The 21355-nt window shown below is 29.0% G+C and overlaps 1 protein-coding gene and 1 long non-coding RNA gene across 2 annotated transcripts; both read left to right on the top strand.

Moving 5' to 3' along the window:
• Positions 1-3000: 3000 nt before the first annotated feature.
• VGAT (vesicular GABA transporter) lies at positions 3001-8330 on the top strand. Its single transcript, XM_011507712.1, has 5 exons — positions 3001-3272; positions 4490-4616; positions 5533-5871; positions 6448-6816; positions 7623-8330. The coding sequence occupies exons 1-5, from the start codon at positions 3001-3003 to the stop codon at positions 8091-8093; spliced, it is 1578 nt and encodes a 525-aa protein (XP_011506014.1). The 3' UTR covers positions 8094-8330.
• Positions 8331-18976: 10646 nt separating this feature from the next.
• Positions 18977-20055, top strand: LOC105368648 (uncharacterized). The gene is made up of 3 exons (XR_913109.1): positions 18977-19105; positions 19658-19890; positions 20010-20055. It is a non-coding gene; the product is annotated as an uncharacterized LOC105368648 (long non-coding RNA).
• Positions 20056-21355: the final 1300 nt, after the last annotated feature.

Genomic DNA, 21355 nt, shown 5'->3' with positions numbered 1-21355 from the left:
CTTAAAAAATATTAAACTTTCAAAGCGTGAAAAAACAAACAGTTTTTTTACATTCAAATAAATTGACTGTTCGGATTAATACGTGAACTTAGCTTAGCTTAACTGTTAAATAAACTGAAATGTTATATTATTAATTAAATAATGCATTATTTTATTCCTAGTAGCATAAAGCTTTAAATTCAAGATATAAGAATATTCTGTAAGTCAAAGTGGTCTTTCAAATGCCAATGAATCGTTATGGGATATTCGTACCGCCAAGTTATGACAAATTATATTAATAACTCCTTCTTTAAATTCTTAATATACATCTTCTAAATGAGGATTTAATCAAAGCAAACATTCTTTAACACTTTTTCTTTCAATAAAAATAAAATCAGAACAGTATTACTAATATTATACAACGAGGCAAAAATAATAACAATAATAATCGATATAGATAAATTAATACAATAATAATTAATAAATATTCTAATATGGCAACATTTATTTTTAAACGAGTGATAAAGTATTTTAACATCTCCTCGAGTGAGTTTATAATGGAATTTATATCGGTTTTAATGAAATAAAAATATAATTCATATATATGCGTGGGTGCGTGCGTGCGTGCGTGTGTGTATGTGTGCGCGCGCGCACGGGAGGGGTGTAGTAAAAATATTAATTATCTATTTATTAATGAAAATAATGAAAGATAGTCTTATATAAAACACAAAAGATTACTAAATAAAGTAAGTTCATCTCACTTTTCACATGCCATTTCAAAGTTCTATTTAAATTTTATGTAAAATTATTCAATATAAGTAGAAATAATAGATTCAATATAAATCCTCTTTTTCTTATTCGATGCCATATTAAAATAATATATTTATGGTGCAATTAAAATTGAATAAATTTTAAGATATAATATCCTTATGAAAAATGTTATGGAATCGGATTGGTTTTGAACTCTAAATGGAAACCCAAAATGAGCTTCGTGCAATGCTACAGTTATCGGTTTCCATATATATTAATAAATTCCTAATTTTATTGTCAACTAAAGTCTTTTTATATTAAAAAAAAGGCTCACATTATTTGTTTAAATGCCATTTTATGTAGAAAAATAATTATATAAAAAGCATAATTTATTATTTCGAATGAAATCTTACTTTTTTTCGAATATAAAGAATGTCATAAGAGATCGAAAAATTGAAATATTCAATGTAGGTGAAAAACAATTTATGCCACGATATTATTGATTATGCCTTATTAAAAAAAAAAAAAAAAAAAAAAAAAAAGAAGTTTTATGTATTAAAAACGAGCAACAATTTTTTGTTAATTAAGAATCAATAAATTGAGCCAATTTCAAATTACATTTCATAACGTTGAAACATATAAAATATAGAGAAAGAATAATTTAAGATTGTAAATTTAAGATTGAGTGAAGGATAGTCTACACGGCGGGGGGATATCTGTCCAGCTGAATATAATGAGTGCGCAGAGTCAAAGAGAGGCTCAGGGTGAAAGAAAGAGAGAGAGAGGGATATCCGAAAAGACGCGCGCATGTTACGAATAAAGAAGCGAAGGCCTGAGCGCGCATCGATCGTCCCCGTGTAACCAGGGGATGCTGGCCGTCGGCGCCGCTGACATTAATTCTGCGCGCACGGTCACACATTTCGAGCGGCGACGCCCCCGTGAAACGAGTCGACGCGGGTTTCGGGATTAAAGTGACGTCCTCCTCTTTTATCTCCATCTCTTCCTCTTTCATCGACGAGGAAAGCCAATATATCTGGAACTTGTGCAGCCATCGAGGACGACGAAGAAGCAACGGCTTCATCGTTAATTCCAGCTTCCCGCCAGTCCCGGTCCATTACCATCCTTCACTTTCCATTGACGTCCCTCGCGTCGCTCGGAGGCTGCGCGCAGTGTGGACCTCTTTCGTAACAGAGGCACTCGCGAGTACCCCAAGTGGATCATTCTCCAGCCAAAAAACACGATCCAGGGGTCTCAACGTGATCGATTCGCTGCGAAATTAAAAGTCCCGTGAGTCACGCTGCCGTTTTTCCTCTCTTTCACACACAAACGCGCGCATACACACAGACACGCTCTCTCTCTCTCTCACTCTCTCTCTCACTCTGTCTCTCTCTCTCTCTCACTCTGTCTCTCTCTCTCTCTCTCTCTCTGTGTGTGTCTCTCTCTGTGTCTCTATCGTTGTACCCTCTATCTATCTCCCTTTCCTTCGTAATTCCCATCCTGTGCATGGCGATTATGAGTTGGTGTTTCTAGATTCTCGTTGAGTCGTCCAAAAGTTGCGAAAAGTGGACGACCAAAGCGGGACTAGAACTACTCGAGGAAAAAAATTCACCGAGATCTCGTTGAAGCTCTGACCGATGCTCCAGTTAACATTGATGGACGTTTTTCAGTTATACTCTTTTTTTTCTCTTCAAAAAATCAATGTTTGCTCGAGGACATAACGAATATGTCATCGATAAAGCCTAGTTATGAGTGACAAATTTTTTGCTCCAAGTGTGAAAAAGTTACGAGTTTCACAAATATTTGAAAAACAATTATCAATTTAAGAGACTGTTTTACTTTTCTCGACTTTAACGTTTCCAATCAAATCTAACATTTTTATTGCATAATTTTCAGCTCGAAACCGATGCATTTTATATAATGCTTTAATATGAAACAAATCCTTCTCGGATAAAATTTTCTTTACTAAAGTATTACCATATCAGACATTGGCAACAAAATTAAAAGAGCTGTTAATTTGTTTGAATTCGCTCATCAATAGATCTATTCAATAACTTCAAAAAACATATATCGAGTAAGACAATTAGAATCTTATGAGACTACCTCTATTCACATATCATAATTAAAAACTAAACATATATAAAGCATGACTCGCGTAACGATAATTAAAAAGAAAAAAAGTATCGAATTTCACGAGCTACACTATCGTGATAAACGAAAGAGCAACAATAAAAAGCAATGGACTTGGTTGAAGCGCAGATCTAACGAGAGGAGATGGCCTACTTCCGGGGTTTTTACGTGCCATCGTTGGGCGCGATGTTCAACGTTGCCTGGGCGACACTCAAGGCCACGTGGCCGGAAAATAGCCCCTGCATGGAACTGGTAAGGGGCTCAAATACTAAAGAATCTCGCGGCCAGTGCGACGAATACCGGGAAGGCGTCGACGGGGCTGAAATGACGACCCTCAACAACGGCGCCGACAGCTCGTTCGGGGATCAAAAGCACGTAACTATGGCCGAGGACTCTTTCAGCTACCAGAGAAATGGGTGAGAGAGCGCGAGAATCACTTGGATTATTAAGCTGTTGCATGTACGTTATCTCGCACTTCCTGACCGTTGGCTTAGCGCGTGTGTCACCACGTGTCTCGGAAAGTGCAAATACTCTTCGATATCACTTTCGAGCATGTAGACCTGCATCTTCTTTTGCTCGAGACTTAGAAATTAGCACAGTTTTTTTATTTTAACTGCTTGAATGCTTCTGTTGATAAATTTTATTTTAAGGCTATAACGTAATTTATGGCCATTTAAAATAGAAATATGTGTATTTCATCGATAAAAATAATTCGATTATATTTGAAAACATAATTTGAAAAAATTAAAATTTTGTGTTTTCAAACGATGCATGATTTGATTTTTAAATTAATCCTGATATTTATTGTAGTAATTATTTATACAATCTTAACTCATATTCTGTATAGAAAGTTAATGTTTCTTTTTAAAATATAACCCATATTATTTAAGAAAACTTTTTTCGTTCAGATTGAATGATTCGATTAATTTAATCTCTTATTAACTTATGTAAGTTAATTTTATTCCGATATAATTTTATAAATTTTTTTTTACTATTAATGATTGTATATAATTATAATATAATTGTATAATTATGTGTAATAAATAATGTTTTTAAATAATGTTATAAATATATCATTGTTTACATATATATATATATATATATATATATATATTTTTTATTCATCTTTTTGAATTCAAGTAAAAACTTAATTTTTATATAAAATAAAATAAATTATATATGAACCTTCATTATCAAAATATATATTCTTTATTCTATTACAGTGCTTAATTATTTTATCTATTATTTTATGAAAAAAAATTTAGATTAACTGCTTGTGTTTGTCATAATGTATAATATAATAGTATAATAGATTGTTTATATGCATGACAAAGTAAGAATGCATAAATCTCTCTCTCTCTCTCTCTCTCTCTCTCTCTCTCTCTCTGTCTATGTGATCGCGTGTACAGAATCCTTCTGTATGAGCATAAAGAGAGATAATAAATCATCTATTATAGATAAACAATTTATTGTAAAATGAAAGAAAAGTATTCAATAGTTGAAAAGTATTCAATAGTCACGTGACCTTGAAATGTAAAATATTAAGTAAGACTACAATTATTTATCAGTATAATTATATTTAACAATAGTTTCATCGATTCATTATATGAAAAAACATTATTTGACTTTCTAGGGAAAAAATCAGAACCGGAAGCGTTAGTAGTAGTTTCAGTGAATACGACGAAGGGGGAGGTGAATTTGGCTCAGGTGTCAAGATTAACGAATGGCAGGCAGCTTACAATGTCACCAATGCTATCCAGGTAAATAATATTGCACAACGATCATGTTCAATTATATCATTGAAGAAAATTTGTGCAAAGTATTTCCCATTAATTATCTCAATTTCATAGTTATACGAATCGTTTATTTCATTACGTTAATCCTATACATTATTACGCATGTGTAGAGTATAAAATTTATATAAAAATAAATACACATAAGCGTAAATTTTCAATAGATAGCATTTAATAATAAATACATATGTATAGATAAAATTTTATAAAACCCACTTATATGATTAGAAATAATTTTTAAGTGTTATAATGAATTAAAATGCAATTGAATTTTTTAAAATTCGCGCTTATCGCTGTACGTTATATTTCTTTATTCAATGAAACAATGCTAAAACGATTATTCTCTCTAATAAAATGTAATAATGTTCTGAGTAGGAACTTTTCACCTCCTCATTAATTGCTATTCGTTTCACTATACGTGTAAGTTTGTGAAAATTTTTTATTGATTTTTAGTTTTTCATTTTAAATAAAATGTAATGTAACGCAGGTGTAGCGTTGATATTAATTTATGAAAAATTATTTTAAAGTTTACTTAAATATGACGTCGAGTATCTTACGATCAAACAAGATCGAGCGAATGAATCGTTCGGCTAGGGATTCTATACGGACTTTGGCTTGGTACCTGTCTGAGAAAATAGATCCAGTCGATCTAATTAATGAAAAATAAAAGTGATTGGCACGTCGGAATGGAAATTAAGATAGATTAATGGGAAGTCAATCACCGCTAAATGTTCCCAATGCTCGTTCTACGAAATGAAAAACGATTAATTAAAGCAGCGTCTCGGTAAATCTTAAGTGTTTTTTTTTTATCTATTTATTGATTGTTTTTCTTTTCTCTTTTTTTTTTCTTTTTTTTTCTTTTTTTTTTTGAACAATTGCACAGGGTATGTTCATCGTATCGCTGCCGTTCGCAGTGCTGCACGGCGGCTACTGGGCAATCGCCGCGATGATCGGCATCGCCCACATTTGCTGCTACACCGGTAAGATCCTGATCGAATGCCTGTACGAGCTGGACGCGGTCACGGGCCAACGAGTACGAGTGCGCGACTCTTACGTCGCCATCGCCAAGGAATGCTTTGGGCCGCGAGTCGGCGCCCGGGTCGTCAACATAGCTCAGATAATCGAGCTCCTCATGACTTGCATCCTCTACGTTGTCGTCTGCGGCGACTTGATGGTCGGCAGCTTCCCGGAGGACTCGCTGGACTCGAGGAGCTGGATGATGGTAGGGCGGCTGGCCGAAATTTCGAGGGCGAGGGGACGAATGCTCGACTTTGAGCTCGGTAATTGAGCGATTCCGAGGGGTCCTGTAATATTCGGATTGTACCGAGAAGGTCAATTGTCAGTAGAGCGCCTGTAAGATTGAGAATTCTCGCGGGTAATGGGCAATAATCAGTCATCATTTATCGTTGTCATTATCAAAATTTCTTGCTCCATTGGTGTTGATCGAAGTAAGTTAGCCCGAGCCTTTACGCTAGAACACGAAACTCTGAACGAATCGTTAACGAAACTGGTGATACGGATAAGTTTGCGCTTAAGCGTGCGTTTATGCGAATGCGACGTGACGTTGGATTTTGAGCTTAATTGTAAAATGTTAAGCTTTATGGTTGAATGGACGGATGGCTTGGGCAACTCGTCGAGCATCGTAGCGCGCGTCAAAATTTATAGTCCCAAAGTCCATTTAGAGCCCATTAAGAGAATTGAAAGTTGCCGAATGTGCCAAATACTCAGGCCCCTTATCGACGATCGTCGATAGATAAGGATTGTCCGTGTGCGATTATCGTGCTCATTTTGTTCGCAGCTAATCGGCATTTTCCTGATGCCGCTCGGTTTCCTTAAATCGCTGCATCACGTATCGCTGCTGAGCTTCTGGTGCACGATTGCCCATTTGTTCATTAATGCCGTCATAATCGGCTACTGCATTCTAGAGATTGGGGATTGGGGATGGGCGAAGGTCAAGTGGAGCATCGACATGGAGAAATTTCCGATATCACTTGGTGTTATCGTCTTTAGTTACACGTCGCAAATATTCTTACCGACGCTCGAAGGTAATCTCATCGATCGCAGTAAATTCGACTGGATGTTGAACTGGAGTCACATTGCCGCCGCAGCATTCAAGTCAATTTTTGGTTGGGTTTGCTTCCTGACCTTCCAGAACGACACGCAACAGGTAGGCAAATTTGTTTATGATCAATTAATGATGTGAATTTAGAATGACGTGCTTTATTCGCTTCTTGCATTGGCTGGAGAATGGCGCGAGATGTGCAGACGTTGTTCCGGATAATGGAAATAATTCAAGTGTTGTTAATCATTGATAAAGTTGAAGTTCTATAAAAAAAAAAGCTTATCATATTACGGGCGAATTAATGATTTTAATCTCGAGCTTCTTGAGCGACAAGCGATGACTGATCTTAAAACTTAAAATCTTAAAAATCATTCAGTCAGTCAAATCGTCGTTTGGAGTAAAAATTGTAATCAACGTATTCGTAATCTTGCAATGTTGCGAAGAGCATAAATACATTGTATTTTATATATAATATAAAAAGTTTCTTCGCCTCGCATTCTCATCATTCTTACGTGTAATAATTTAATGATTTCGTAGGTAAATTTTTGTTTTTTTCTTTTTTTTTTTTTTGTCATCTCATAATATTACATAATCATATGGATTCATAATTTGGATTAATTGCATTAACGTCTGCAACGCTATAATTTATAATATTCATCAATATAATCTAAAAATAAAGTGACAAACATTCGCTATACAGAAACGTCACTTTGTTCTCGGTTTTAATATTTATGTTATTAATATCTTGTATCAGGCCCATATGAAATAGATCTTATATTATCATTCATACTTTCGGGAAGTCATCGTTCCAGAAATCATCTAGAGAAACGTCAAATTACGAGTGAATGCGATGGGAATGGAACGCGAGTGGGTAATGGAGATGTGACATTGGCCTCATTTCTCACTTTCAGGAAATAACGAACAACTTGCACTCGGTCGGCTTCAAGGATCTGGTAAACTCTTGCCTGGTAATAAAGGCCCTGCTGTCCTACCCGTTGCCCTACTACGCGGCCTGCGAGCTCCTCGAGCGCGTCCTCTTCCGAGGCAGGCCCAAGACCATCTTCCCGACGATCTGGACCCTCGACCGGGAGCTCAAGGTCTGGGGTTTAGCGTGGCGCGTCGGCGTCATCCTCTTCACCATCCTCATGGCCATTTTCATACCGCACTTCAGTATCCTCATGGGCTTCATTGGCTCCTTCACCGGCACAATGCTGTCGTTCATCTGGCCGTGCTACTTCCACCTAAAGCTCAAGCGCAACTCCATGGAGCCAACCGCCGTCGCCTACGACTGCTTCGTCATATTCCTCGGGCTACTCTTCGGCGTCATCGGAATGTACGACTCCGGGAAGGCCCTGATCGACGCCTTCGGCCTGCCTATATAAATTCGCCAATTTGAAGTCGCCCCTCGCCGTCGGCTTATCCGCCCGCGCTCGCTTTCATTTCAGTCGGCCTCGCACCACCGACACACGCTCATGGCCTTCGTATTTGCGAAATTTTTCTACCGCCGCGCCGTTTATGAAAACCAAGACGCTTACTTTATTAGCCCCTGCTGAAGAGCTGTCGTGAACGTGAACGTGACCTCGCTTAACGTGGCCGAGCACCTCCTCCATATCGGCCAATCACACCCAACGCCGCGTGTATTTCAGCGATGCAACCGAGCGATTCAAGGTTTTCGTACTCGTGACGAGCGATTAGGCCAATTGGATATGAATTTTACTGTCTGAAGTTATGGCGGCATCGGCCTGACGTAAACAAGCAATTATTGCATATTATCGTGTAAAACAGTCACGTTAAAATTGCTTGAAAATATTGAATTGGCACATTAGTCTGAGTCGCTATTTAATAACGTTGGTCCTAGTATTCATCAATTAAAAGTATAAAATATTTTTACCTAGAGATAATAAGGATAAGCTCTGATTTATGGTAATTAATGATTGGGGCAACGTTTGTAAAGTACGATAAAAACATTTTAATTATTTTAAATGTGCTGTAATGTTAACTGCGCACAAGCCAATAGTACAAAGAAAGTATAAATGGGTGAAATATGGTTTAAAATTCATTTAAATAATTCATTAAATAGTTCAATTTACATATTGTTTTCATTCGTAATGATAACATTGATATAATGCTTATTGTGATAAAGGAGAAAAATAATCCAATGTCTTCCAGTCTATTGACTAAAGGACCTTTAAAAATCGAGGAAACTTATACGTAAGAAAATGTTAAACGTTTCATTAAATATTTAACATTTATATTTCAAATATAATTGTTGCAGATATTTTCGATTAGCGGCTCAGTACTAATATATATATATATATATATATATATATATATTTTTTTTTTTTTTTTTTTAATAAATGTTTACATGATGGAAATCAAGAAAAATTCTTCAAATTGCAATTTCCGTCAATAGGTATTTATATAACAATATACTTGTGCGGAAAAATCATTATATTTCCATGACTAGTTGCTATTTGTGGTGCATAAATCGAAAACAGTTGAATGTATTGTAAAACTTGAAAAGAGTATTATTGTTGAAGTCTTTTTTTCGGATAAATACTAGCTTTTAAAAATTTTTAAATAATTTTCTCAACAAAAACAAAACATATCAATAAAAGTAATATACTTAATTATTAGACAGTCAGTGTAATAATTAAAAGTATTTCGATTTGATATTAAAACTACAACTGAATGAATCTTAATATGTATCTCAATATTTTTTATAAAAATGTTTAATTTATACTAAAGTATTGAATTCAATTAACCGCTAAAAATAACATTCTTTTCTCTGATAAGCCAGATAATAAATGGGAGGGAAATAACAATTTACGTCAATTCAAATTGTCAAAAGTGAGCAATTTTTAAATATCCTAACTTCTGGTCAAATAATTGGTGTGTTACGAATGTACAGTGATTGATATGCGAGATAATACATTATCGGCTAGTTTTGTTCGTCACTTTAGACTATGTACACACATAGCAGACCTTCAGAAAATTAGCTGTGAAAGTTGATCGATCGATTTATGCTTGACTGTTTCTTCGTGACGCATGAATGATGAATGAAAAAATCACAGCAAGAAAAAAAGTGAAAACAAAATGCATTATACTGAGAAACTTATACGTAGATTATTCGGTACGTAAACTAACATTAATAAATGAATTTATATTTCACGGATATATAGGCGGATTTAATTGTCTGAAAACAACATTCGAATAATAATATTGATTCGTGAATTCAATTAGTCGAAATATAAGTAAGAATAATATGAAATCGCGTAATAGTTGCATCGAGCAGCAAGAATAGAATGGAGTTGAGTGCTCCTTAAGCGGCGTATTTCGATTCTACATTATTGTCTTCCACTAGAAGAGTATCTCTTCTAATACGATAGTTTGATTATGGAACTAATAAATTGAAATAAACAATAGAGTTTAATGAGACTTAGCTATTTAGATCTCGCGCAATAAACGTGACAATATAGAGAGAAAAAAAGAAGAAAAAAAAATGAAACTATAAGTATTGATAAATCGTCGTCTTCCATTACTAGAGAGCATTATCAAAGTAATTAAGGAAAAATTCAATTTAAAAGAGAAAATGCATATGCACCTTTATTATTGAAAAACTTATCGATAGAGTTAACAGATAAGAATAATAAAGTAAATTTTGAAGGAAGAAGAAATATATTAGACAATATGATAAATGACATTGTGAAAATCATTGAGTCCGTTGGAATTTGAAAGAATGCGAGATTACTGCGTGAATTATAAAATAATTTTAAATAATTTTCTTTATACAGCAATTAATACTCTTTCTTATTAATATTTTACGTCGAATGTTTGAAAAAATCAACTAGATTCAATTATTTTTATTAATATAATAATTAAATGTCAATAAGAACTTCCATAAAATTATAATGCACATAACACACTACGGATAATATAGGATTTACTATCATAAAAGTTAAATTGTTAATTTTATATTTATATTGAGATGTTTTTAATAATTGCGATCCGCGTGAATTATAAATTATATCTTGTTTGTTACAAATAAAAAATACCATAAAGTCTCAATAAAAAGGTATAATTGCTCTTGAAATATTTTTTCAAGAACTATATACTTCGTTAGCACAACTTGTAGCTCAATATTTTTTGTAATTGACTTAGTATATTAAATAATGTTGCATATATTTATAACATATCTATGTATCATTTATCGTAGTGAAGTTATAAAGTCGTTAACTGCAATTAAAAAGATTGCAATATTTACATGTATAAATTTTAAATAAATATTCGATGATGCTTATTAAAAGCCTTTAATAATGCACTTATACACATATATGTATTAATTAAAAATACATTATAAGCATCGAAGATTGACGTAGACCTAAAGAATCGTCCTATTAATAAGAAAAATTAATTGAACGTAATTAGAAATACAAACTGATTCCAAGTCTTCCAGTCTATTGACAAACGTACGTGTATACGTGCGAAAAATTACATTAAGCCGTAATGATGAAAATATTATCGATTTGATTAACTATATTTATACACAAGTTTAAATTGACCTGCAGCGTTAACAATTTAATAGTTTATATCTTAAAGGAATAATTATCTTGACTATGTTATGGCTTTTAAATTATCGTACATTTTATTATAAAATTGTTTTATTTAAAAATTTCATAAAGAAGAAATTTATTACTCCGTATATGGTGTATAAAATAATGTTTTCCTAGAAATAGAAGAGTATTTATTAATATTTTTGTGCTTTGTTAAGCATATTATGGGATTGAATTTGCTGTACTGTTAAGTAAATAATTCTATATTAGCATGTAATAACATTATATTGTATAATTGTAATATGAATGCTATTATTATTAATGTTTATATTAAAAATTTATGTTAAGTCTTTCATCTTATTATCAATGTTTAATATTATTTGAAAAATATTGCTTTTACATGGTTAATAATATAAAATAGACTACTTACTCTATTCTATAAAACAATCTTCTTTGATTGCCAATTTATAGAAAATAATGTCGTATCCATTTTTATAAATATATATATATATATATATATATATATATATATATGTTTGCAGTGATATTGATAACTAGCGACTTCTTAATTTCTTATGTAGAACACAATAAAGTGGGTTTATAAAATAATGTCTTCCAAAAGTCAAAGATGTAATTAAATATAAATACACATAATATATACGTGTGCGTACATATATATATATATATATATATATATACGCGTTAATATACAAAAAATTAAAAACATAGGTTATGTAATAAAAAGTTGTAAGCTATTGTAAAAAACAATACGTAAATATAAGAATAATTCAATGAAAAAAGTGAAATATAAAATATTACATTAATGAGAAAAATGTATGAAATGCAAAAAGATGTGTGTTAATTTATTGCAGAGTATAAATTTTTCTCATTCTTTTTTATTTAACTTACTCATAAATTCAAAAAGCCTTAAGTTGGTGTGCTAATTCACGAGAATCTTAAATAGTAAGAAAAAATAATACAAAGTTCAAAACCATCCATACATACTTACAACTGACGTTTATCCTCATACTCTCTTTCTCCTCGTGCAATTTCTCTAAAAATTAATATAAATATTAGCCACTGTAGAAACAAGCCTCAAATTGAGCTGATATTTACTTTTCAATATCATATTTGTAAAAACATGTATACGTTTGTCATTATATATTATTTTTGTAATTTAACGAATATGAAAATTGTATTACAATCTTTTCTATTGGATTAATTAAAATCTAAATACTTCATATAAATATTGAAAATTTACTTTAATCTGTGCGTTTTATATTTTAACTATTATTTATGATATAATAGATTACCAATATTATTAAAATTATTTAAGAACAACGATATGTCCTATTACGATTATAGAGAAACTTATTCTATTAGAAAATATAATAATTGTTATATGGTTTGAAAAACTATATATTAATTACCTCTTGGTGAATCGAATGGGTGTATATGAAAAAGCTGACATATTATTGGTATGAAAAAAAATTGTTTATAATACGTGTTCATATATGTATACGCAAATTAATATTATGCGCACGTAAAGAGAGAATGAAGAGAGGAGGGGGGGGAGAGGAGGGAGGAGAGAAAGAGTCAGAGAAAACAGATGCATAAGGGCCACCAAAATGGCTAAATCTTTAAATTATCTTATTGTGAATAAATTTAAGCATTATATACATATAATTTATGTAGTTTAGAAAGGAGCAAACAAGAATGATGATAATTCAATAAAACTAAAAACAATATCGAACGAGAAAGATAATGTAATGAATCCAACGCAATGGAACTCTCATCATTTAATACTAGACATTTAATTGTACTTCAAGTATGTAAAAATATTGCCGATATGGTTCTTTTATCATTGTTGTTATTGTTATTATTACTATCATTATCGATATTATTACAATTAATTTTATTGTTTAAGAAGATATTTGAGAATTAATGTAATCTTAATGTTACAGTTGAATATGATTGTAATAGACGTTTTTTATCAAATGCAGTGTAAAAGGGCTTCCATATAGTGTGATTAAGAAAATATACAAAGAAATTTTAAAAATAGTGTCCTTTATATGTCAAAACATCCAGTTCCCTTTTCCCATTCTAGTCCATGCCAATATGTAGATCAATACATATTGATCAATACATTCGGTCTATGAATTAATAATTATTCGAAAGTTATATCGAATAACGGTATAATGTCGGGCCCATTATATCCTTTAATTAATGACACTAAACCTTCATAAAAATTTGAATTCAATCATAAGTTCTCTCTTCCTTCCTTACCTTTTCTCATATTGATATCATCTTATATATAAATTTGGTGTTTGAATTTCACTCGAATATACTCACTAAAAAAGATTGTCTTTAAATTATTTTAAAATTTTCGCTCAATACTTTTATAGAAAATGTGTTCATTGAAATATTTACACGCTAATATTACGTTCTTCTTTCATCAATCTTTGATCGCTAATACTTCCGATTCAAAAACTTTCTAATGAAATTTAATGTGCCCGCGACTGTTTGGAAAACGAGGACATTTTTCTCTTAGACAATTGTGACGAATCTATAGGCCGCAAATAGAAATTAAAAGAAATTGTAGTCACGCTCTATATGTGTCCTATCTAGCATAAAAGCCGAATAAATAACGTCAGAAGGCTGATTTTGCCAGGTAACTATGAAGACGTCACTACTCATTTATTTCTGTCTTTGTGCGTTGTTCTTGTATGCGGCCGGTAACATGAGCCATGAAGATGAATCTTCAGAGAGAAGCGAAATAACGGAAGGTACGACATAATCCTACACTGTCAAAGAATTGTTTAAGCTTAATTTTATAATTATTCATTTCTATTGTCGATATAATTTAATAGATATTCCACGAATAAAAATCAAAGTATTTCGTGGGGAATTAAAGGAAGAAAACGGTGAAACTTATGCACCTTGGGGATTCTGGATAAAACAGCCAAGTGGAAAGTAATTGCCCGCGCAAAATTAATATTAATTTCGTTCAAATGGAATATGTAAGAATATAAGTTATCTTATTAGACTAATAAAATAAATAACCATAATCAATTGTTGAATAATTAACGATTTTTTCCGTTAAATTATTATTGGCACTAAGGCGAATTCATATGTGTTAGATATTATACCACATACGATTTTATATGATTTTATAGCATTCCATATTACATTAAAGTTGAACGTTATAGATTATAGATTATAACTCATATATTAACGTATTTGTTATATTTTTTAATATAATTAGGTGGTATTTAAAGAACGTATTACCATGTATATTAATATATAACTTTTTACTATTTTCACCATTCTTTCCCAAAATATAATCACTGTTTAACAATTACAATTAGTTTCTATTGTTTTTGTAAATTGTGTATCATATTTTTTATACTATTCTGCATTGTAATATGTTGAATATTTAACAATTATAATCATTTTTCATTAGCAAATTTTCAATAATTGATTATAATTACAATTGCTTTAGCTTAAATAATCAGAATACTTAGATTAATAATATAACAAATTTTTTCATTTATAAGTACATTTTATATATGGCTAAAGTAAAATGTATGATTGATCGATAATCAATGAAACTTAATTTAAATGAAATCAAGTTTACAATCATATAAGCTTTCTTGAAAAAAAAATTTACATTTATTTTTACATCCAAAACATATCTATAACATAATTTATTTTAATACTTTTAATTTGAATCAATTTAATAATGTCCTTTAAAAATTGTCGTACTTAAGATAAATAAATTATTTAGACAATAAGACAACTTCATACTTCATACTGTAATGGTAAAATGAAGAAATTTTGAACTATAGAAAGTTATATTGTATAGTGAGTTACAAAGAAAACTACCGATAGGATAGCTTCAAGAAACGAAAAATCCATATGATTTCAATATTTCATGAGAAATCCTTGAATAAGAATAAATAAATGCCTGAATAAATAAATTAATAAATTATTTTCATAGTACTGATTATCGTATGGAAAGGATTATGTATTTATAATTTATTATAACTTACAATCTATTCAATCGAATTATGTGGAAAATAATTTTTCAACTTTACAAATTCTAAATACTTAATGTTATTTCTATACCTTCTGTCCGCATTAAAATAAGTTATACAATAATCGCAGATTAATTATTTCGTCAATATATTATAATATTGTAATCGATGAAAATAAAGACAAATTTTACAAAATAAATCTATAATACATATAAGACATATAACACTGTATAATAAATGTCATAATTTTACTACAATATATGTCAAGTAAAAATACCTGTTTTATTTTTTTTTTTTCAATAATTTACGGTTTCTTATGTGTCAATTAGATTAGAAAATTATAAATCTTCTATCACACACAAGACGTCATATGTATATTTACAAATTAGACGTATTATGTCTATTTATAAATGAATGTAAAAAAATTTTTAATTACAATGTTTATTTTCATTCTTTTAAACCATTTTGAATTAACACTATAAATTTTTTAAAATCAATTTATTGTATAGAATTTGTTATTTTCAAAAATTAAAAGGAAAAGTACATTATTTTCTTATAGACTAAGCAAACGTAAAGGCCAATTAAAATAATACCGAAATCTTAGTTATTACAAATTTTATTAAGCAAAATATTCAATGATAGATATTTATTACAACAAAATTCATTTATTATCAGTTATTACATTTCTTTTTTTTTTAAAGAATTTGACCAATAAAAGAAAAAATTATAATTTATATTATTATTTTCTATCGTAACAGTATAATCTCGCGAATGCTTGTAATAAATTTATATTACGTGAAAATTAATAATTATTACAAATAATGAATTTTTCGGTTATTGGTTAATTAATTCTTAGTGACTTATTATGGCTATTTAATAAATCTCAAAGAACAAAATACTTTTCTACCTTGAATGTGTCGAATATTCTTTTATATTATTTGTGTATTTGTTTAACCCTTAAAATTCAACTATTAATACATAAAAATTATCCAAATTATATATTCCATGAAGTCAATAGACTTTGTATATCATCGATTGAAAGCATTAATATAAGAATTTGATCGGTTGTTACTCGCGTACTCGTGTACTTATATATCAATGATGAAAGTAGCAAAGGCATACATATTATTAATATTGATGATAAAATTATTAATTAATACTGTAGTATATAAAAAAAAAAAAAAAAAGAAAAAAAAAGAGTTACAAGCGCCATTAAAGAAAACTATTAAAGAAGAAGAAGAAGATATTTAAAAATATATTATATAGGTAATTATCTTTAAATTGCAATACGTATTATAGCTTAACAAATTTATTTACTTCTAGAAGAAACGATATCTATAACTTCTATGTGAAAATATAAATATTGCATAAATATTATATTCTAATGGGATATGTAAGTTCAAGTAAATGTAGATAAATATGTAAACAAAATTTTCCAGTTACTTTAAGAGACAATACGTGTCGTCTTAAAGTTAAATGTCACCTAAAGTTATATATTTATTATTGAGTTGACAAACGCGCGTCAATTAGAATTTTATGTTACGGATTATCTAATATACGTGATAATTATTATGAATTATAATCTTACAAATTTGCCTATCACGACACTTTTATTAAACTTCATAGTTTATCTCACATATTTAAACAAATACAAATTTGATTTTTTATACGATTACAAATTAACATCGATATAATGTTTGAAAACATTTTAATATGAAGTAAATTAATTACAGATGGTAAAATAATAATACTATTATAATGTTATATAACGTTCATTAATTTCGTGGTCATAATTGAATATTAAATCCATTACATTTAAAATGTTTGATTATTGATAATATGGATCGTGGCTTTTTAAGGACATAGTATGTATGTATGTATCCCATTTATATTATTTATATAATAATTTATATACAATATACATATAATAATTTATTTATGTATATTTAGAAAAATAAACTACAATATTTAACTGTTTTATTTATAATACTTTTAAACATTATAATTATTAATATTTTAATACGATGTCAAGTTTATTTATGTAATAAAATTCATCCTATTTTGAAAATACATTACCAATCCAATCAACTATTGGCCAGCATGTTTTAACTTATTAACAAATAATTAAAAATTTTTTAAATTTTTTACTACTCCATTTTTCTCCAATGGAATTTAGGCGAATAAATATTAGCCTCCTAAACTCTAACTTCCACACTCCATTTTTCATTTCCATTTTAGTGTTTCTACTACTTTTATTATTGTTCAATTTTTTTCACTTATTTTTCATCATAAAAGCTACTATAAAACTGTGAAAAATAATATTTATATTAATAATATGATAAAATTGTGTGTTCTATCATATATATGGATTATAATATATATGCAGCATTAAAAATTTTTTTTTTTTTTTTTTTTTTTATTATCAGTATTTCAGTAGCATGATATCTTCAGTCTTCAAATAATAGTTATTGCACAAAAATTCTTATCATTAATTGTTGTCAAATTATTTCCACTTTAGAATAATTTAACAAGAACCTAAACAGTAGTAAGTAAAAAATAGAAATGTAAAAACAAATTTTTAACGAAATAAATGTATTATGTTTAAATATTGTATGAAATAAAATTGAACTATAAAATTAAGATGTAAATAATAGTTTGTATAATTATAATTTTTTAACAATAAAGTAAATCACCTAATAAAGTATATAAAGTAAATAAAGTATTTACATAATATATATATATATATATATATATATATATATAACTACTTTTTGAATGTTTTTTTTTTTAATTAATTGAATTATGTCGTTATAAAAAGTTAATCAAACAATAATTGGTATAACGAAAAAGAAGAAGAATAATATGACGTTATATACTTATAATTTGGGCATATTAAAAGAAATTTTACACGATAAAATTTAAGCAGACATAAAACATGTTCAGTAATATATATCATATACATGGGCACAGTGGATGGATACAATGATGAATTAAGTTAATTTAATCTTTGATATCAACAATTATAAACTTTCTAGTTAAGAACAGATACTTGCCTTTTATTATTAATATCGATGTTGAATTTAGTTTTTATTAATAATGGCTTGAAAATCATGCTAATGCTAATTTTATTTTTCTGTGAATCTTAATATAACTTGATTTTAATATTAGTGACTCGAAATTATATCAAATAAGATAATATCCTTGATATATATAATTCTGAATGTTATTATGCCTGACAACGAAATCAATACTTGCTAAAATCGAACTCAACGAACTTCTTAAAGGCCGTTCATCCATATTAGTGGGTAACATAAAAAGGTATGCTATTTTATTTTTAATTGCATATTTTTAATAATAAATTTGTAGCACTGAGTCGAGTAAACGTGTTATACTTTTAAGTTGATTATCCGTATCATTTTTATAAAATGAATCATAGCTTAAATACAAATAATATATACATTTATTTACTGCACGATTAACCTGAAAGGAAATTTCACTGTTTATCTACTATATTATTTATATAATATGATGGCCAATATGAAAATTTCAAATTCAACTACTAATTTTTGTATATTTTATTAATGACCAAATGAAAGTAAATTTCTTAATAATATTTATAGATTAAGTATAATATACAAACTAAACATTTGTTACTTTATTAGATATTATGGAAGTATTACATGATACGAATGTCGAACCAAACGAACAACTTTTATGTAATGAAATTGTATTATACGATGTGCTTAATAAGATTTTTCATTACTTAAATATATATGATTTAAATCATGCAGCAGAGGTATGCAAGTAAGTATTTATAAAATAAATTATTGTGTTTAGTATGGAAAGAAAGATATTTACTTTAGACTTTTAAGAAAAAAATTAGTATTATTATATTTTATTTCAAGATCATAAGTTAATTAGAAAATTCTATATATAAAAACTTATGTATGTTAAATTATTTAAATACTTAAATAATTATGCTGCATATATCTATGTATATATTAAAATGCATTACAATCATGCAGTCTCTATAATTATAAAAAAAAAAATTACATGTTATCTAAGTATTAAAAATAAATGATTATACATTAAATACGAAAAGTTTAAGGACAAATAATTATATTAATATAGTGTAATAAAAAACATCATTGTTCATATACAATATATACATATACATATATATATATATATATATATATATATATATATATATATCTTTATTATTTGTTAATCTACACATTTTAAACGAGTGCCAGCATTCTTCAAATTTTGAAAGGCTTACAATTAAATTAAAAAAAATTATAAATAATCGTTGTTGCTTTATTTATTGAACAAAATTTTTATCGTAAATTGAAGGTCTTGGTATCATTCTGCAAAAATAGAGAAATTAAAACGAGGACCACAAATAATGATTTTACAAGCATTGGATGATTTAGTCGCTACGGGCTTTTCCAATTCCCGTTTGATAGATAAACATGAACTTATCGATGATTTAAAAGTCTCTCTAAGAATAAAACCAAGTGCAGGACTTTTTTTTACTGATGGCAAATATCCAGCTTCTGCAGATTGCGATAGTGTTTCGTATGAAAGTAACGCATAATAAATATAATAATTAAATGTAGTTATAGCACGTGATGAATATCAATCGGTTTCAACGGAAACAATCATTTCACGAAAATAATCGTGATCAAATAAGAAAAATTTTCAGTTTGTACAGGATATAACTGGACCCAACCAGACAATTGCATTTACGTTGCTATTGAAACGCTGGGGGTAACAGTTAACAATAAAACAATTAATGGAGAAAGAAATACAACGGCAGCTGTCTTTTTACCTTCATTGCCAACAGTACATTACGCAATTACCGAAACTACTTCACAATGCATAATGCAATATTTTAAAGGGAATGAAACTTTATTAACAAATATTACTGATAAATTATTTTCCACTGATGGCAATAACATTTGCCTCGTTATATTTATTTATCAATGGGAGAAAGAGCCTCTTTATGAACATTACCATAGGCACTTTTTAACTAGATTTTTCGACGTTCTTAAAAGCAGGTTAGATAATGAGTAATAATGAAGCAAGTAGATCATGAAAAATAGCATTTTATATTAGATTTTTTGTTAACATTTATATAATATTTTATATTAAGAAACGAAATATCATTATATACAAAAAAAAAAAAAAAGAAGTTATTGTCAACACTGTTTCAAACATTAATATGCGCGTCACTTTCAATATATACAAATTCGGTGAATTATTTTAAGTAAATAAATACATTTTATGTATATATGGTTGCGTTTTAATAAAAATTTTATAGCGTATATATATATATATATATATATATATATATATACATATTGTACAGTAAATATATAAATTTTAAGTAAGTAAATGAAATCGTAAATTTTACGTGATTTAAATATTTTAATGAATTTAACTGGGCAATTTGATATTAATTTCTTTTTCTTTTCAAGATACACCGTTGGTGGATATTCTCTCTGGGGTGGAATTGTAAACGATATTTTTACAGTAATACCAGATGCAAGGTCATCTTATAATTCTACGAGCTTTTACGCTATGAATATAATTGGTTCCTCAGTGCAGTCATGGTCCATGGTATTGAAGGATAATTTGTTAGATATTGAGATTGAGATTAAATTACGGGAGTTTAAGAAATGCATTCGTTTGAAACAATCGATAGGATTTTTAATAATACCGTCTCATAGAGATAATGCAGACAAATCGAAAACAGATATGTTCAGAAAAGTTTTTCCGACAATCAAATTAATTAGTATATTTAGTAATAAAAATAATTCTGTATTTTCTATCGATTCATTGGGTAAAGGTGTGTGTTTCATTTATCTTACATTATTATTATAATTCATATAATTATAACATCTGACTGTTGACTAATTTCACTTTTTCAAGTATTTCAGAAATTAATCCAGAATTGCAGCATTCAAACTCTTATGCATTCATGATTTTAAATTATAAATTATAATGTTTTATTTATAAGACTTGTATTTAAATTTCATTAATTATGTA

The sequence above is a fragment of the Ceratosolen solmsi genome, unplaced genomic scaffold (genome assembly GCF_000503995.2).
Source record: "Ceratosolen solmsi marchali unplaced genomic scaffold, CerSol_1.0 scaffold1, whole genome shotgun sequence".
Lineage (NCBI taxonomy): Eukaryota > Metazoa > Arthropoda > Insecta > Hymenoptera > Agaonidae > Ceratosolen > Ceratosolen solmsi.
The sequence above is the reverse complement of the archived record's forward strand: the minus strand, read 5'-3'. Positions and strand labels throughout refer to the sequence as shown.